The sequence below is a fragment of the Heptranchias perlo genome, chromosome 8, assembly GCF_035084215.1.
Source record: "Heptranchias perlo isolate sHepPer1 chromosome 8, sHepPer1.hap1, whole genome shotgun sequence".
Lineage (NCBI taxonomy): Eukaryota > Metazoa > Chordata > Chondrichthyes > Hexanchiformes > Hexanchidae > Heptranchias > Heptranchias perlo.
In genome coordinates this window covers 48,366,073-48,379,867 of record NC_090332.1, presented here as the reverse complement: position 1 = coordinate 48,379,867, position 13,795 = coordinate 48,366,073, and the positions used below count along the sequence as shown (strand labels likewise).

Below are 13,795 nucleotides of genomic sequence, written 5' to 3'. Positions count from 1 at the left end.
AGATGTGGAGAAAAGGTGAGTTCTTGCTGCAGGGCACTCAGTTCCTTCACACAAACTATTGGCTGCGAGTTCTTTGTGTTTTCACTGAAAATTCTTACTTTCCACTCACAATTCTTCTGTTCACACATGTTTAACAACTTTTCAGACCCCCTCAAACTCACGCCATCAGGATGGGGGGGTGGGGGGGCACCATGGCTGCATTCACCACTACATCCGAGGATGAGCAACATCACCAGCCTCGCCAGACATGGCATCCACCTCCGCCACGTGGAGCTCCACAACACAGTGCTGTGCCACAGGCACCTGCATAAGAGCACAGGGGGCAACAACAGAGAGAGCGACGTCGCAGGAGGCACTACCGTCGCAACAGGGTCTACAGACTGAGGCTCAGCTTCCTGGACCTCTCTGAGGAGCAGTGCATATCGAAGCTCAGAGTCAGTCGCCAGGTAGTTGCAGACATCTGCAGCCTCCTTAATGTCGAGCTGCTCCCGACTGCACCGAGCGGCATCTCATTACCCGTTGCTATCAAAGTCACCACTGCCCTCAACTTCTTTGCCTCAGGATCAACCCAGGGTGCCCCCGGGGATCTCTCAGTCATCTGCACACAAGTGCATAAGACAAGTCACCGACGGCTTGCTTCACAGAGCCTCACACTACATCAACTTCCCCATGGATGACCTCAGCCAGACGGAGAGGGCAGTGGGATTCCACTCTGTGGCTGGCTTCCTACGGGTGCAGGGTGTAATCGATTGCACCCATATAGAAATACGAGCACCTCCACACAAGCCAGGACTGTTCATCAACAGGAAGGAGTATCATTCCATCAACACTCAGCTTGTTTGTAATCACCACAAAAGATTCCTTCCCGTGTGCACCAGATTCCCTGGCAGCTGCCACGATTCCTTCATCCTGAGGGAATCCAACATCCCATTCCTCTTCCACGCACCGAACACCCTTAAGGGCTAGCTCCTTGGGGAGAAGGAATACCCCCTGCACACGTGGCTCATGACACCTCAGGGGAACCCCATCACCGAGCAACAGCATCGATATAACAACAGCCACATTGTCACCAGGTCTACAATTGAGCATGTTACAGGACTGCTCAAGATGCGATTTAGGTGCCTTGATTATTCTGGGGAGTGCTTCAATACGCACCAAACAGAATGGGACGCATTATAGTCGTGTGTTGTGCCCTGCACAACAAGGCACAACAGAGAGGGGTGCCGCTTGAGGAGGCCCCATCCACATCTGCCTCCACATTGAGGAGGAGGAGGAACTAATGGGCAGAGCAGCGGCTCACCTGGCTGCTCGTGAGACCAGGGAGAAACTAATATGTGAACGGTTCTCCTAACATCAGAAAGTGTGAAAAGTCCAGTCATCACACCACCTGGATAGAGCAGCGCCCACGCCTCCCCACACAAAACAGTCCTGCAACTACACATAAACCTACTGTAAAGTGACCCAATGGGTGGTATCAAGTGTCGCTGTTCATGGTGAACCTCATGAAAGGGCCCTATCACAAAAGCCAGGCAAGAATGGGCAAGACGTGGCAATAGTGGTGACAATAATAACATTTAATGTCACTTTAACAAAAACTAAATATAAATGAAAAATATGACAGTCAGTCAAACACCCTTGTGCATACCCTTCGTGCTCACAAAACCTTTGTCTTTCTCTTACGACTACTTCTACATGGTGCTTCCCCTGTGGCTGCAGCAGAGGTAGAGGCAGGTTGCTATTGTTCATGCCCTGATCAATTAGATGCTTTAGGCCTATGCCCTCTGGGTTTTGGAGCCCATGAGGGCCCCTCCAAAGACTGCTCCACCTGCACCTGTGCAGGGGCAGACTCGGCCACCTGGAGAAGAGTCTGCATTGCGGGTACTGGTTGAGAGGGGGGCAATGGGTGAAACTGGGAGCGCTCTGAGTGGCGTCCCCACTTCCATATCCCCTTTTGCCATCATCCTTCCCTGGGCCAGGGCCACGTCACTCCTACCACTCTGCTGGACAAGAGTTTGGAGGACATGTGTGATGCCTTGTAAGGCCAGTGCTAGTGTATCTGTCTGCCTGTTTAGGGCGGCAGAATGTTGTTCACCCTGAGTCCGAATGACCGTTGTCAGGGCCTGAATGGACTCATTTGTGAGCCGTGCTTGAAGCTCAACGGAGGCTAGCCTTCTCTCCATCGCAGACATTCCCGCACTTACTTGTGACACTATCTCAGAAAGTTGCTCACGTTCCTGTGACACTATCTCAGAGATTCCCTCCCGTACCTGTGCCACATTCCACTCATGCAGGAGTTGGACTCCTCCATCCTCTGCGCTATTGTGGAGAGTGTGTGTGGCACCTGTTCCAGCACCTTGCAAATGTGCTGCTGTCCCTCGATCATCTCCTTTTAAAGGATGGCCCCCGGGGTTCAGCATCTGCGTCCAGCTGAGCAGAGCCTGGAGGGGAGTGCTCCCACTGACGCGGACTCTCCACAGCTGCCCCTGCCACCAATGTCTGCTCGTGCTTACATGTGTGTGGTGACTCAGCAGGTGCCAACCCAACTAACTGAGTACTGGGACCCTCCGAGGTGTGAGTATCTGCGCTGGTGGATGGCTCGCTAACATGTGACGGTGCACCCTCTGAGGCCAGCAGGTCCTCTGAGGAATTGCCCTCTGCCGTCACAGCGGTCACTGAAAGCCCTGTAAGAGAACAGAAGGCAATATTATGCATCATCACAGATTTGTCATGTTGCGATGAGCATACTGAGGTGTTGAAAATGGCAAGGCATGTTAACATCAATTCATATTGTGTGTGATGAATATTAAAGTTGTGTTGCTAGATGTTTGTCAGATGGCAGTCTTGCTGTCCCCGACGAACAGGCACTCGAGGGTTAGGCTCAGCTCCAGCACCTCCTGCTCCGCGTCTGTGAGGACCACTATTTGTTGTGGCCCCCCTCCGGTCCTCGCCCTCTCACGTGCATTTTGTACTCTCTTTTCCTTGAAGGGGAGAAAGAACAGACGTGAGTGAGTGATGGTGAAGTGGCCAACCCATGAATGCATTGAGGCTGACCATGAAAAAGGTGCATCAGAGGGTGAGTATGAGACAGAGCCATCACATTGGATGAGGATTGGGATGAGTGGTAGTGGTGGGGTGACTAATGGGGAGGTGAGGAAGTGAAGGTAAGTTGAGGATGAGCCTTAAGTGGGTGTGAGGAGTGATGTGATAGAGTAGTGTTGGCAGTGCAGAATGAGTTGGGGGATGGGGGCGGGGCGATGTGGAACACGGAATGTAGGTGAATCAGTAAGTGTACTCACTTTTGCTGACCTAGTTAGGTCATTGAAATGCTTCTTGCACTGGATCCAGCTGCGGGATATGTTGCTGCTGCTGGTGACCTCCTCCGCCACCTCGAGCCAGGCCTTGTTGGTGGCAGAGGCAGGGCACTTCCTCCCATCTGCCGGGTAAAACACGTCCCTCCTCCTCCTCACCCCATCCAGTAACACTTGGAGTGAGGCATCGTTAAACCTTGGAGCAGCCTTGCCCCTGTGCTGCTCTATTGTGGTCTGTGGGTGTTTGCTCCAACAAAAGCTTTGGAGCAATGGCCCTTTAAATAGAGCTCCTCCAGCTGACAGCTGTGATGCGGATGCGCAGTCCGCCCGCTGCGCAGGTTTCAGATGGCAAACCCGGAAGCCACGTTAAGTGGCACCAATTGAATTGTGATTGTGTGGGAAACGGACATTTTTTATTGCTCGGATTACCCATGCGCCCATTCACTCCCCTGCTGCCATCCCACCTCCATTCTAATATCGGGGCCATGATATCCAGGAAATGTAATAGCTGAACAGCTACATATTGAAACAGAACTGCACTGAAAACACTGTTAGCAATATGAATGTTTATTACCAGAGGGTACTTTCTTAGTAGTAGCAGCGCACTCCTAAATGAAAAGCTTAATAAGCTTTTCTTTATTTATAAAGTGACAGTCATGCCCTGAAATTCAAAAGTATTGTAAAGCTCACTACAAAATTGTCATGGTATTGTATTATTGTACTAAGATCGTGCTAAAGAGGAAATGGTTTGTCAATATAATTATAAACAACCAGAATTACAAACACTGCCCATTGTGCTATTAGGTTAGATTACAGGGGGAAAAAATACATTTCAGATTTTGTGTTATGTTTATTTTTGTGTCAGTCATATTTCAGTGAAGAACTTTCTTTAACATACCTCTCAGTCACATTAAAAAATGGGTTTAATAAGATCTTTAAGTTAACATACTGCTTCAGGCTACATTTCCTGCACAAAGAAAACTTTATCTCTTTCTAAAATAAAAGAAAAACGAGGTTCAATAATGTGAATAGGAGTACAGTACATGAAGGGAACCTGGTACACAGTCTCAGAGCACCACTCGAAATTCTGCTTTAAAACACAGGCAATCATATATTTAACACCTTGCTATTTCATATTTAATAAGAATGATTTCTGCTTCACATTTCTATTTGTACGGCCTATTTTAATTTCATGCTATGTTTACTATTTAAACATACTTGAGACCACCTCTTCTTGTGCCGGATTTTCTGCTTATCTTTCAAATGAATGTATAGATTGTTTCCATATGGAAGGGTGTAGTTGATTCTTCCACCGTATGGTGTATTCATTATAGTTTGCTTTACAATGTCATCGTCTTCCTGTTCATCCTTGGAAGTCTGTTTTTCACGTGAAAATATCCTGTATAATAAAATGTTTGAGTGCAAATGTTTAACTGCAAGTCCCTTCTTGAAATTGGAATCCATGCTATTTTATTCCTCAGCAGTATGATAGCACTGCATTAGATACAAATTACATACACCTGTAGTGCTGGTGCAGTCTTGCCATTGCAACTGCATTTTAGCACAGCACCTTAAAACTGTCCAAATCACCTAATGGAAAGTTCCCCCTCCCACCAATAATTCCACCTGCTTAAACAAACAAAATTTCAGTAGACAGGGCTGATGGCCGGCGCGGACACGATGGGCCGAAGGGCCTCTATCCGTGCTGTATAACTCTATGACTCTATGACTCTAAAATTGGCACCAGTAATCAGAAACAAACCAATGTATAATACGTATTTTTGTTGCATTAATCACATTCTTTGTAAGTATTTAGTTTTTAAAAAGTATAATAATGAGGACACTTTCTTTTTAAATGGATAAGAACATAAGGAATAGGAGCAGGAGTAGGCCATACGGCCCCTCGAGCCTGTTCCACCATTCAATAAGATCATGGCTGATCTTCTACCTCAACTCCACTTTCCCGCCCTATCCCATATCCCTTGATTCCCTTATTGTCCAAAAATCTATTGATCTCAGTCTTAAGTACTGAGCATCCACAGCCTTCTGAGGTAGAGAATTCCAAAGATTCACAACCCTCCGACTGAAGAAATTTTTCATCTCGGTCCTAAATGGCCTTATCCTGAGACCATGAACCCCAGTTCTAGACTCTCCAGCCAGGGGAAACAGCCTCTCAGCATCTACCCTGTCGCGCCGTCTAAGAATTTTATCACCTCTCATTCTTCTAAACTCCGAGAGTATAAGCCCAATTTACTCAAACTCTCCTCACTGGACAACACTCTAATCCCAGGAATCAATCTAGTGAACCTTCATTGCACCTGCTCTAAGGCAAGTATATCTTTCCTTAGGTAACTGTAACTGTACACAGTACTCCAGATACTTGTGCAAGGCTAGGCAAGGCTTGCAGTTTTTATTTCTATCATGTTTGTTTGATCCAACATTTAGCTGAAACTTTATTCAGATTTGAATTGTACAATTCTACAGTTGACAGCTATTATTGTAAAATACTATCAGAATGCACTGCTGAATAATATAGTTATTATAATAATTTCAAAACCATAAACAATTTTTTATATGTTCTATTACTGGAATAATTATTAATTCAACTTGCTTTATGGAGTAAATGTATCCATTTTGTAATTATGAACTATATTAGCTTATAATTGAAAATGTTATTATCCATGTTTTATGAATTTCTGTACACTCAGAATAAATATTTTGCTTTGGTTCAGACATTTTACTATTTGAATGAAATCTCAGAATCTAGCACATAATTTGGGGGTTTTTTAATCATTTTTTTCCCTCACCGAGAGGATTTGAGATTGAGTTATGTTTTAGAACAAAATAATTTTTTATGAATTTAATAACGGCACTGCCACAAGCTTTGAAGGTTTGTATTAAAGCTAGATGAATCAGTTTATGAAATGTCATGGCTCACAATCTATTTGAAACTGACATGAGGGTCTATTGTCTCACCCTAGGCCTATTAGTCAGGATGGCCTCTTTCCATTTTGAGAATAGCAGAAGATATTTTCTTTAACTCATAACCCAAAGGCAGGAGGGAGAAGTAGCTGATTTTATTGACAGGCTTTCTGGTGAATTACTGAATGGGGAGGAAGTTATTGTCACAGTCCTCACACTGGCCAGGACATAGAGGAAAAAGATAAAGGGACACGGGGGCAGTTATATTTCAAACAAAGGACTGCAAATGACAATTTTTAGTTTGGGGCTGGAAGCTAAAATGCAGGTCAGCTTTTCCAGTTAGAATTTGTTAAGAAAGAAAGGTATTCTAAAAATAGGTAAGTCAGCCCACAAAAGGAATAGGGTGCACAGTTAATTTTTCCCCATTTTTCAAGGAGAGAAGTGAGATTGAGTGAAAACAAGTGGAATTCGCTTTGACTATTATTCTGTATGTTCACTGGCTGTCTGTAAAATAAAGCAGATTAACAATTCACCAAATGTTTCAGTCCTCCTTCAAAGAGATTGGAGAAGCATGTGTGAGGTCACAAGTGAAAGACACATTATCAGGCCGGATTACAAGGGAGTCCTTTCATTACATCCTGAGGTTACACTATCACATAATTAGATATTAGACAGGATGGGCACAAACCTAAACTTAAGACCCTCAACCACTTACTTAGAGTGACTAGTATCACTGTCACCAAGAGAATGTCTCAGGATGACCTGAAACTTGTAACAATAGGTTATATCTATTTTTCAAGCTCATTTTCTAGCATGATGTGCAAGTGGTAGTCAGGGACTTATTGATATTATTGAGTTTTATATACAGTCCAATGAATTCATAATGAATGTAAGATAGTTCCATGACCTGTAAATGTCCTCCATTGTGTAAACAAGGCTCTTCACATATTCATTCACAACTCTTTCCTGCACATTATCATCTGGATTGGTGAAGTGAAAAGCATCATCAAAATAAATGTGCGCTTCAAAGTCAAAATTGTCTTTATGTGATTTTGAAGAGCTTGGTTTGTATTTGTCCAACCTGCAGAAAAAAGTAACATTGGCTAAATGAGGTTTAGATGTACCAAAGCAGGCACAGTACATCGTGGAAATAGTTAATACGTGATCTCTTATGTCGGTATCTGATGGCTAATAACAGTTACATCAACCGTTATCTTCATGAACATATATTCAGGTAATATAATAAGACTGCCTAGAAGAAAAGTCACTACAAATTCGAGCACTAGACTTCTAATTCACTGGTTTAGATTTCAGTGCAGCATGCCCCGTGACTCCATCTGCTTTTGTTTGCTGAGTTTTGTCAGTGCTTAGCTGGGTTATCAGATGGAGTGCCATATAGAAATGAGAAGTCCTATCTTCAGGAAATAAATGAAGGTTTATCTTCACCTTTTGGCTCACCTGCTTTGGAATATGCCCCTTCTGCTTGTTAATCCACAGAATAGAATTGGTGGGGAACAGGGTGACATGGCTCCCTCCTCACTGATCAAGGGTAGTGAACAACCCACAATAGAAATGTGATAGAAAATTGATAACCAATGCATATTAGCGTAGTAATGCTCAGAGCCACAGAATGAGGAAAAAGCTCAAGTTTGAACGATGTTAAGTGGGATGGAGGAGTCAGAGGAGTCAGATCTGGGCAGTCCCTAGCACTTTAGTTGGACAGACACAGAGGCGCTGGTGGCAACCTCAGAGCTGGTCATTCATCTGACCTGAAGGCAGCACAGTGATCACGGTCAGGAAGACTGGAGATGGGAATAATTTACCAGAGAGAAAAATATTAGAGAAATACACTGTTACCTGGACCACTTCTAATTTTATTTTGTTCCCCCACCATAAGTGATAGGCCATAACTTGGGGTGGTCTACCTCCTCACAGGCAGTTTCCCCTCACTACCACTATTAAGGCAGCTGCCAGATATGCAATAACTGCTCAAGTGCCTGGATGTCAATATTCCCTCCTTGTTTGCAGGGATGGATCAAACCTTCGCTCGATGTATTCTCCAGCAGCACAGCCAGGATTGGAGAGAAAATATCATGGGCAAAGAAACCCTCATCCTACCGGTCAATCGCACTGTAACACAAACACACTCCATACCATTTGAAGAAGCAGAAAAAAATCTTAGGCCGGGAATTTACGCTTGCACATCTGGCGAAGTTACGGCAGCGCAGAGGGAGCAGCTCCGAGGAAATTGTCGGAAAGCCGCGCAACGTGGTTAGACGTGGTTCAAACTGTCACCATACCAGATGAAAGAATTCAGCTGCATAAACAACTTTAGCAAGAACATTTAATTATTGTTATTAATACTTTGCTATACAGACTGTACAACATTTGACAGTAATTTATCTGCATGGTTAAGAACCTTGAAGAGAAACTCCCATATTATCTTTGATTTCAGTGAGGTCAGAAGCTGGTTCCTCTGGATTTACCTGAATATTGAGGTAAGCATCGTTGCCATTTCATCCACTCTTTCATGCCACATTGTTGCACATAGATATATCATGACATGGTCCGATTTCCTATTCAAAAAAATGTATTCATTTGTTACTAATATCAAGTCTGTTCTAAATGATGTATAATGCTAGGAATTCATAGTAAAGTATAACTGTGATATATAATTATATTTGGGTCAGTCAAACTTTAAGGAAATTATTTTAAATTCCAATTATTTGTAAAACATTTTCTGGGGCCAGTTTTCCTAATCTTTGCCCCCAGGAAATGCCTGTGCAAAAGTCAGGAAAAGGGAGAAGAAACCTATTACACCAGGACTTCCTATACACCATCCCTGCCCTCCCACCATCCCATCCCCTTAACTGGGCCTGGGTCTGCATTAGGCACAGACTCAGCATTCAGATGTTAAAGCTAGCACTGATACTGGAGTTGCATTGCCCCTCATATCAGAAGGTAAGGGAAGCCAAAGAGGACCCCCAAATTAGGAGCAGTATTTTTTTTAAAGTACCTGCCATGTCTTTGGGTATTAGTGTTGCCAACTCTGATTGTAAGTATTTCTGGAGATTTCATCACATGACCTCCCGTCTCCAAGCGCCCTGTCCCCATACTCCTACCATTGGTCGCCTGACACATTCATCTTCATGGCGTCCCACCTTCCCACACCAATTGGAAAGCAAACAGACAATCCATCATCTGATTGATTAACAGCCAAGATTCATCCAAACAGCCTTTTTGCCTATTGCCAATATTTTTATAAAAAAGTGTTCAAAGAAAATGAAAAAAACACAATTCCTTTTAATGCCCCTATGACTTTTCTCCTGGGTTGCTCACAGCAGTGTCCTGGGGATTAACCTGTAATTCCTAGAGACTCCAAGACAATCCTGGAGTTTTGGCAACCCTATTGGGCATTGGGGCCTTTTGGCTGCTGCTGACTAACAGCACCAGAAGGCCCCAAGGCTAGCGACCAGGCCCGAAGCTACAGGCCCCTGCACCAGCACACCTTTTTCCTTACTAGTGCAAGGCCCTGCCAGAGGGCAGGCCTGTACCATGGGTATGACTGGACAGACACACTGCACCTGTCCAGCACCAGAGCGGAGGGTAGCACCAGGAAATCAGGCCCTCTATGTATGAATGAACAGGAACATTGTAATGTGCTCAGTCTTCTAAATCCCACTGGAAATGATGAGCATGTAAGATTCGTTCTATTTAGCATCAGAAAAATAAATTTACTTGTGTTAATACACTACAGGATTGTCTGTCGTTCATAGCTGCCTGCTACAATTGGGTTAAACGAAATTAGTTATCAGCTGAGTTACAGGTTAGACTACAGCTTCACACAATATCAGAGTATTTTATTGAGGAAGAGTGAAAAACTTGATACTGAACATTGTTTTTATCCAACCAGCCCCGAGCAGCTCGTAAACTCCCCACCATCCATGCTGATGGTGTCTTGAGAAATCTACAAAGGGGAATGTGTTACCATCCCATCTAAGGCTAGTCCACTTGGAAGCAACAGACCTGGTGGGGAACAGAAAGATGTCATTTCAAACAAAAAAGAACTGGTCATCCAATACTGCACTGCACTTTCAGCACAGCATTGCACAGAGGATCTCTGCAGACTTGGCTGTGAATTGTTCAAAAGGAATTTCCCTCAGGGTAAAGGATAACAGAGCCAGGGAATGAGATATTTTTTCTACTTGGCACCTACTGTTGTCATTTAATAAATGTAAGGAATCTTACAACACCAGGTTATAGTCCAACAGTTTTATTTGAAAATTACAAGCTTTCGGAGGCTTTCTCCTTCGTCAGGTGAGTGAAGTCACCTGACGAAGGAGAAAGCCTCCAAAAGCTTGTGATTTTCAAATAAAACTGTTGGACTATAACCTGGTGTTGTAAGATTCCTTACATTTGTCCACCCCAGTCCATCACCGGCATCTCCACGTCATTTAATAAGGCAACAAGCTGCTGAAACTACCTCCACAATAGAACGGTAACAGTAAAGTCAAGTGTGCTGCATGTGGACCCCTTGTACTAAACAACTTTGGAGAAAGATATCTTTCTATTAAAATATCGGTGAAAAAGTGTAGCAGAGGGTTGTACCTTTTAATTTTCTCATCTTTCTTTTTCTGGACCCGTGTGTTGAGCAGCATTGATTGTTCCATGAAGGCTGCTTCGTATAGCCTTCGAACAAAGAGCTGGGTCGTCCTTTCAATCCTTTGAACATGCTGGCCCCACACGTAGAATGTTGAGAACAACAGTCCTAGCCAAAAGCATATAGCCGAAGAGCCAAGCAGTGCCAAGCCAACTCTGTTGGAATCTAATATGCAAAGGCTGCGAGGGATTTCTAAAAGCAGGATTTGCACAGAGTCGCTTTCGTTGACAGTTTTAAAAATGTGGCACAGGGAGGTCAAGTTAAAGGCGGCCTCTTTGCCGTACTTGCTAGAACTGTCATACAGCACAATTAAAACAGCAAAAAGCACTACCGGAGTGGCTAAAATGGAGGGCACAATGAAGCTGCGTCTGACCGCATGCATTTTGCACACCATAACCCCGAACCAGTGGCAAAGTGCAGAAGAAACCGCCTGTGTTCCAAAGAGGCTCAAGGTCATTTTTAAATCGAACTGCGAGATTGTTTTCACATCTTCCCAGTTATACCCCTTCATTGAGATCCACGTTGCCACTACAGCACCAGTGACTAGAATTCTAACTGTACTGGTACAAACATATGTGATGTTTCTGGTGTGTCGCAAGCTTTCCCTTATATTTTCCATCAATCCAATTTTACAGTACAATGTAAAGTTTTCCCACCAATTGAAAGATACTAGTATTAAGGCAACTATTGCAAGGGCCACGTACAGTTGAATGTGTTTAACCTCCTCTGAATGCTGCTGAGGGTTGTGGGCTATGATAAAAAGCAATAGGCCCAGGAAAACAAAGCCAAACCCTACCAATGGGAGTAACATAGAAGGTTTGAGGGGTTTCAGCTGAAACGCTACTTGTAGAAATGAGGGAAGAAGGCAAACGCCATTCAAAAGGAATAGATTGCTTATAATGTCAAAGTGAGGCATGCAGACCAGCACCAGGAGTGAAGTGCCAAAAGCAACAAATCCTTCGATCAAGCAAACCTGGCAAGACAGAGGAGAGGAAACAAAAAGAAACTCAAAAGTGAAATTATAATGTTGCAATACACTTAAACAAAGTCAAATTTTGGAATAAAGTGTTGGACGGATAAGGTTCTTCATTCACATTGTTAGTTTTATCACATTGATATATAAGTTCTGTATTTTATTCCACAGGGAAACCCCTCTCCTACTGGACTGGCTGGTTTGATACATTTTCAGATCATGCCCTTTGACGCTGAGGAAAGCACTAAACTTACAGTAATAAAGCTAGTCAAACATCAGGAGTAGCTTCAGTACTGAACTGTGAACCCTAAGCCACAAAACTAAATGTAATAATCAATTCAAAGTGATATTTAAGCATCTTACCTGCACTCACCCTGTTCCTCCTATTCTCCCTTCTTTATTCTCTGTCATTTTTAATTTTACTCTTTGTTCTAATATACTCAATTCTAGTTTTAATTATTATATATAACACTACTGGTTCCCTTATGACTTTGCCCACGGAAAATTACGACAAAGCAAATTTCTGAGTGCATTAGTAATGCTGTAGATATCAATATAGGGATCTGCAGCTTCCGGAGTTTATGAAGCTCCATCTAGTGCTAGAAATGTGCAGCTGCAGGCATGCCTTTTGTCACAGAATGGTGAGATCAAATTAAGGAGTGTGAGAAGCACTTGACATATTTAATATATCACAGATTAAATATTCAACCTAACTTATTTTCTTTTTTGCTGCTTTGCTTCCAATGTGCGTTTTGAGAAATAATTTTGAAAAATATTGCCACTTTTTAGCTAAAAGTGGGTCCAAACGAACAATTAAGTTGCTCCTACAAGAAGAGCACACCTGGATGAGTGAACTCGGTGCACTGACATTAAAGTTGTCTCTTTTCAGGTTTTAATGATTAGATAAAGCAGATTTTAAAGAAAAGTTTTAACGCTCAGATAAAGCAGATTTGCCAACAATTACCATTTCCTCAAACCTCCTGCTTTGTGTTTGTCAACTCCTTGCCAATACATTATCAAAAAGGTACAAAAATATTTGTGTAACATAAACAAAGAGACATTTAAATTAGAAAAACTTGTTTTTAAAAATACAGAAGCAATTGAAGGAACTAAGATGTTAAAATAGCTCTGTGGGATATGTGCTAAATGTGCTAAATTCATCTGTCTCAAATTCCTCTCTGCCATTTTAGCAGATTAAACATTTATATTTCTCATTTATTACTATGTAATTTCAGATTCTAAATACAAAACAATGCAAAGTGATTGATGAATTTGCTCTATCCCAATAATTTCACCTAGAAAAATAGCATTGATTTTTCTCCAAGTTTATTTTTTTTAAGAAAACAAAAATTCCCATGGAAAGTTTTTAAAAATTGAAAACTAAAGGCCAGGAGATTCAACTTACCATTCCTAGAATACTCAATGGGGGAGCATTGGATGATCCAAATGATGTTTTCCATAAGGCCTTTGCAAATACCAGAAAATTAGGCAATAGTAATGCACAAGCTAAAACAAGGTGAGTGAAAGGTTTGTTTTCAAAGGGTGAGTGAGTGTTTGAAGTGCTGATCAATAAAAGAAGACTGGTCTGCAAAACAGAAAAGTATATGTTCTTCAGTACTAACATCACTCAGTTCAACATGTCAGAAAGGTACAAAATGGTGACTCTAATCTCCTAAGATATTACCACACTAGGTGCAGCATCAAAAGTGACAAGCTCCCTTTATAAGAAAGCCAATCAGGAAACGGTAATGGAACTATTTCCAACATCTTCCAGGCCAGGACCCCAAGCCTGGTGACCCCAATGGGCCCCACTTCTCCCCTTAGTTGACCTGAACACCAAGTTCATCCCTGCCCCAGGTCGCTGGGCAGAAAAGAGACTGCTGCTGAGGAAATTCCCAGCTTGAAAATCCCTCCAGTCAGCCCCGAATACTT

At 42.9% G+C, this 13,795-nt stretch overlaps 1 protein-coding gene across 1 annotated transcript in view; it reads right to left on the bottom strand.

Moving 5' to 3' along the window:
* LOC137324825 (chitin synthase chs-2-like) overlaps window positions 1-13,795 on the bottom strand; it is a 44,230-nt gene that overhangs the window by 22,388 nt on the left and 8,047 nt on the right. Inside the window, exons 3-7 of the mRNA XM_067989551.1 lie at window positions 13,269-13,448; window positions 10,839-11,863; window positions 8,717-8,806; window positions 7,138-7,311; window positions 4,527-4,707 (exon numbers count right to left, since the gene is read on the bottom strand). Coding sequence (XP_067845652.1) covers window positions 4,527-4,707; window positions 7,138-7,311; window positions 8,717-8,806; window positions 10,839-11,863; window positions 13,269-13,448 — 1,650 coding nt within the window. The remainder of the gene's footprint in view (window positions 1-4,526; window positions 4,708-7,137; window positions 7,312-8,716; window positions 8,807-10,838; window positions 11,864-13,268; window positions 13,449-13,795) is intronic.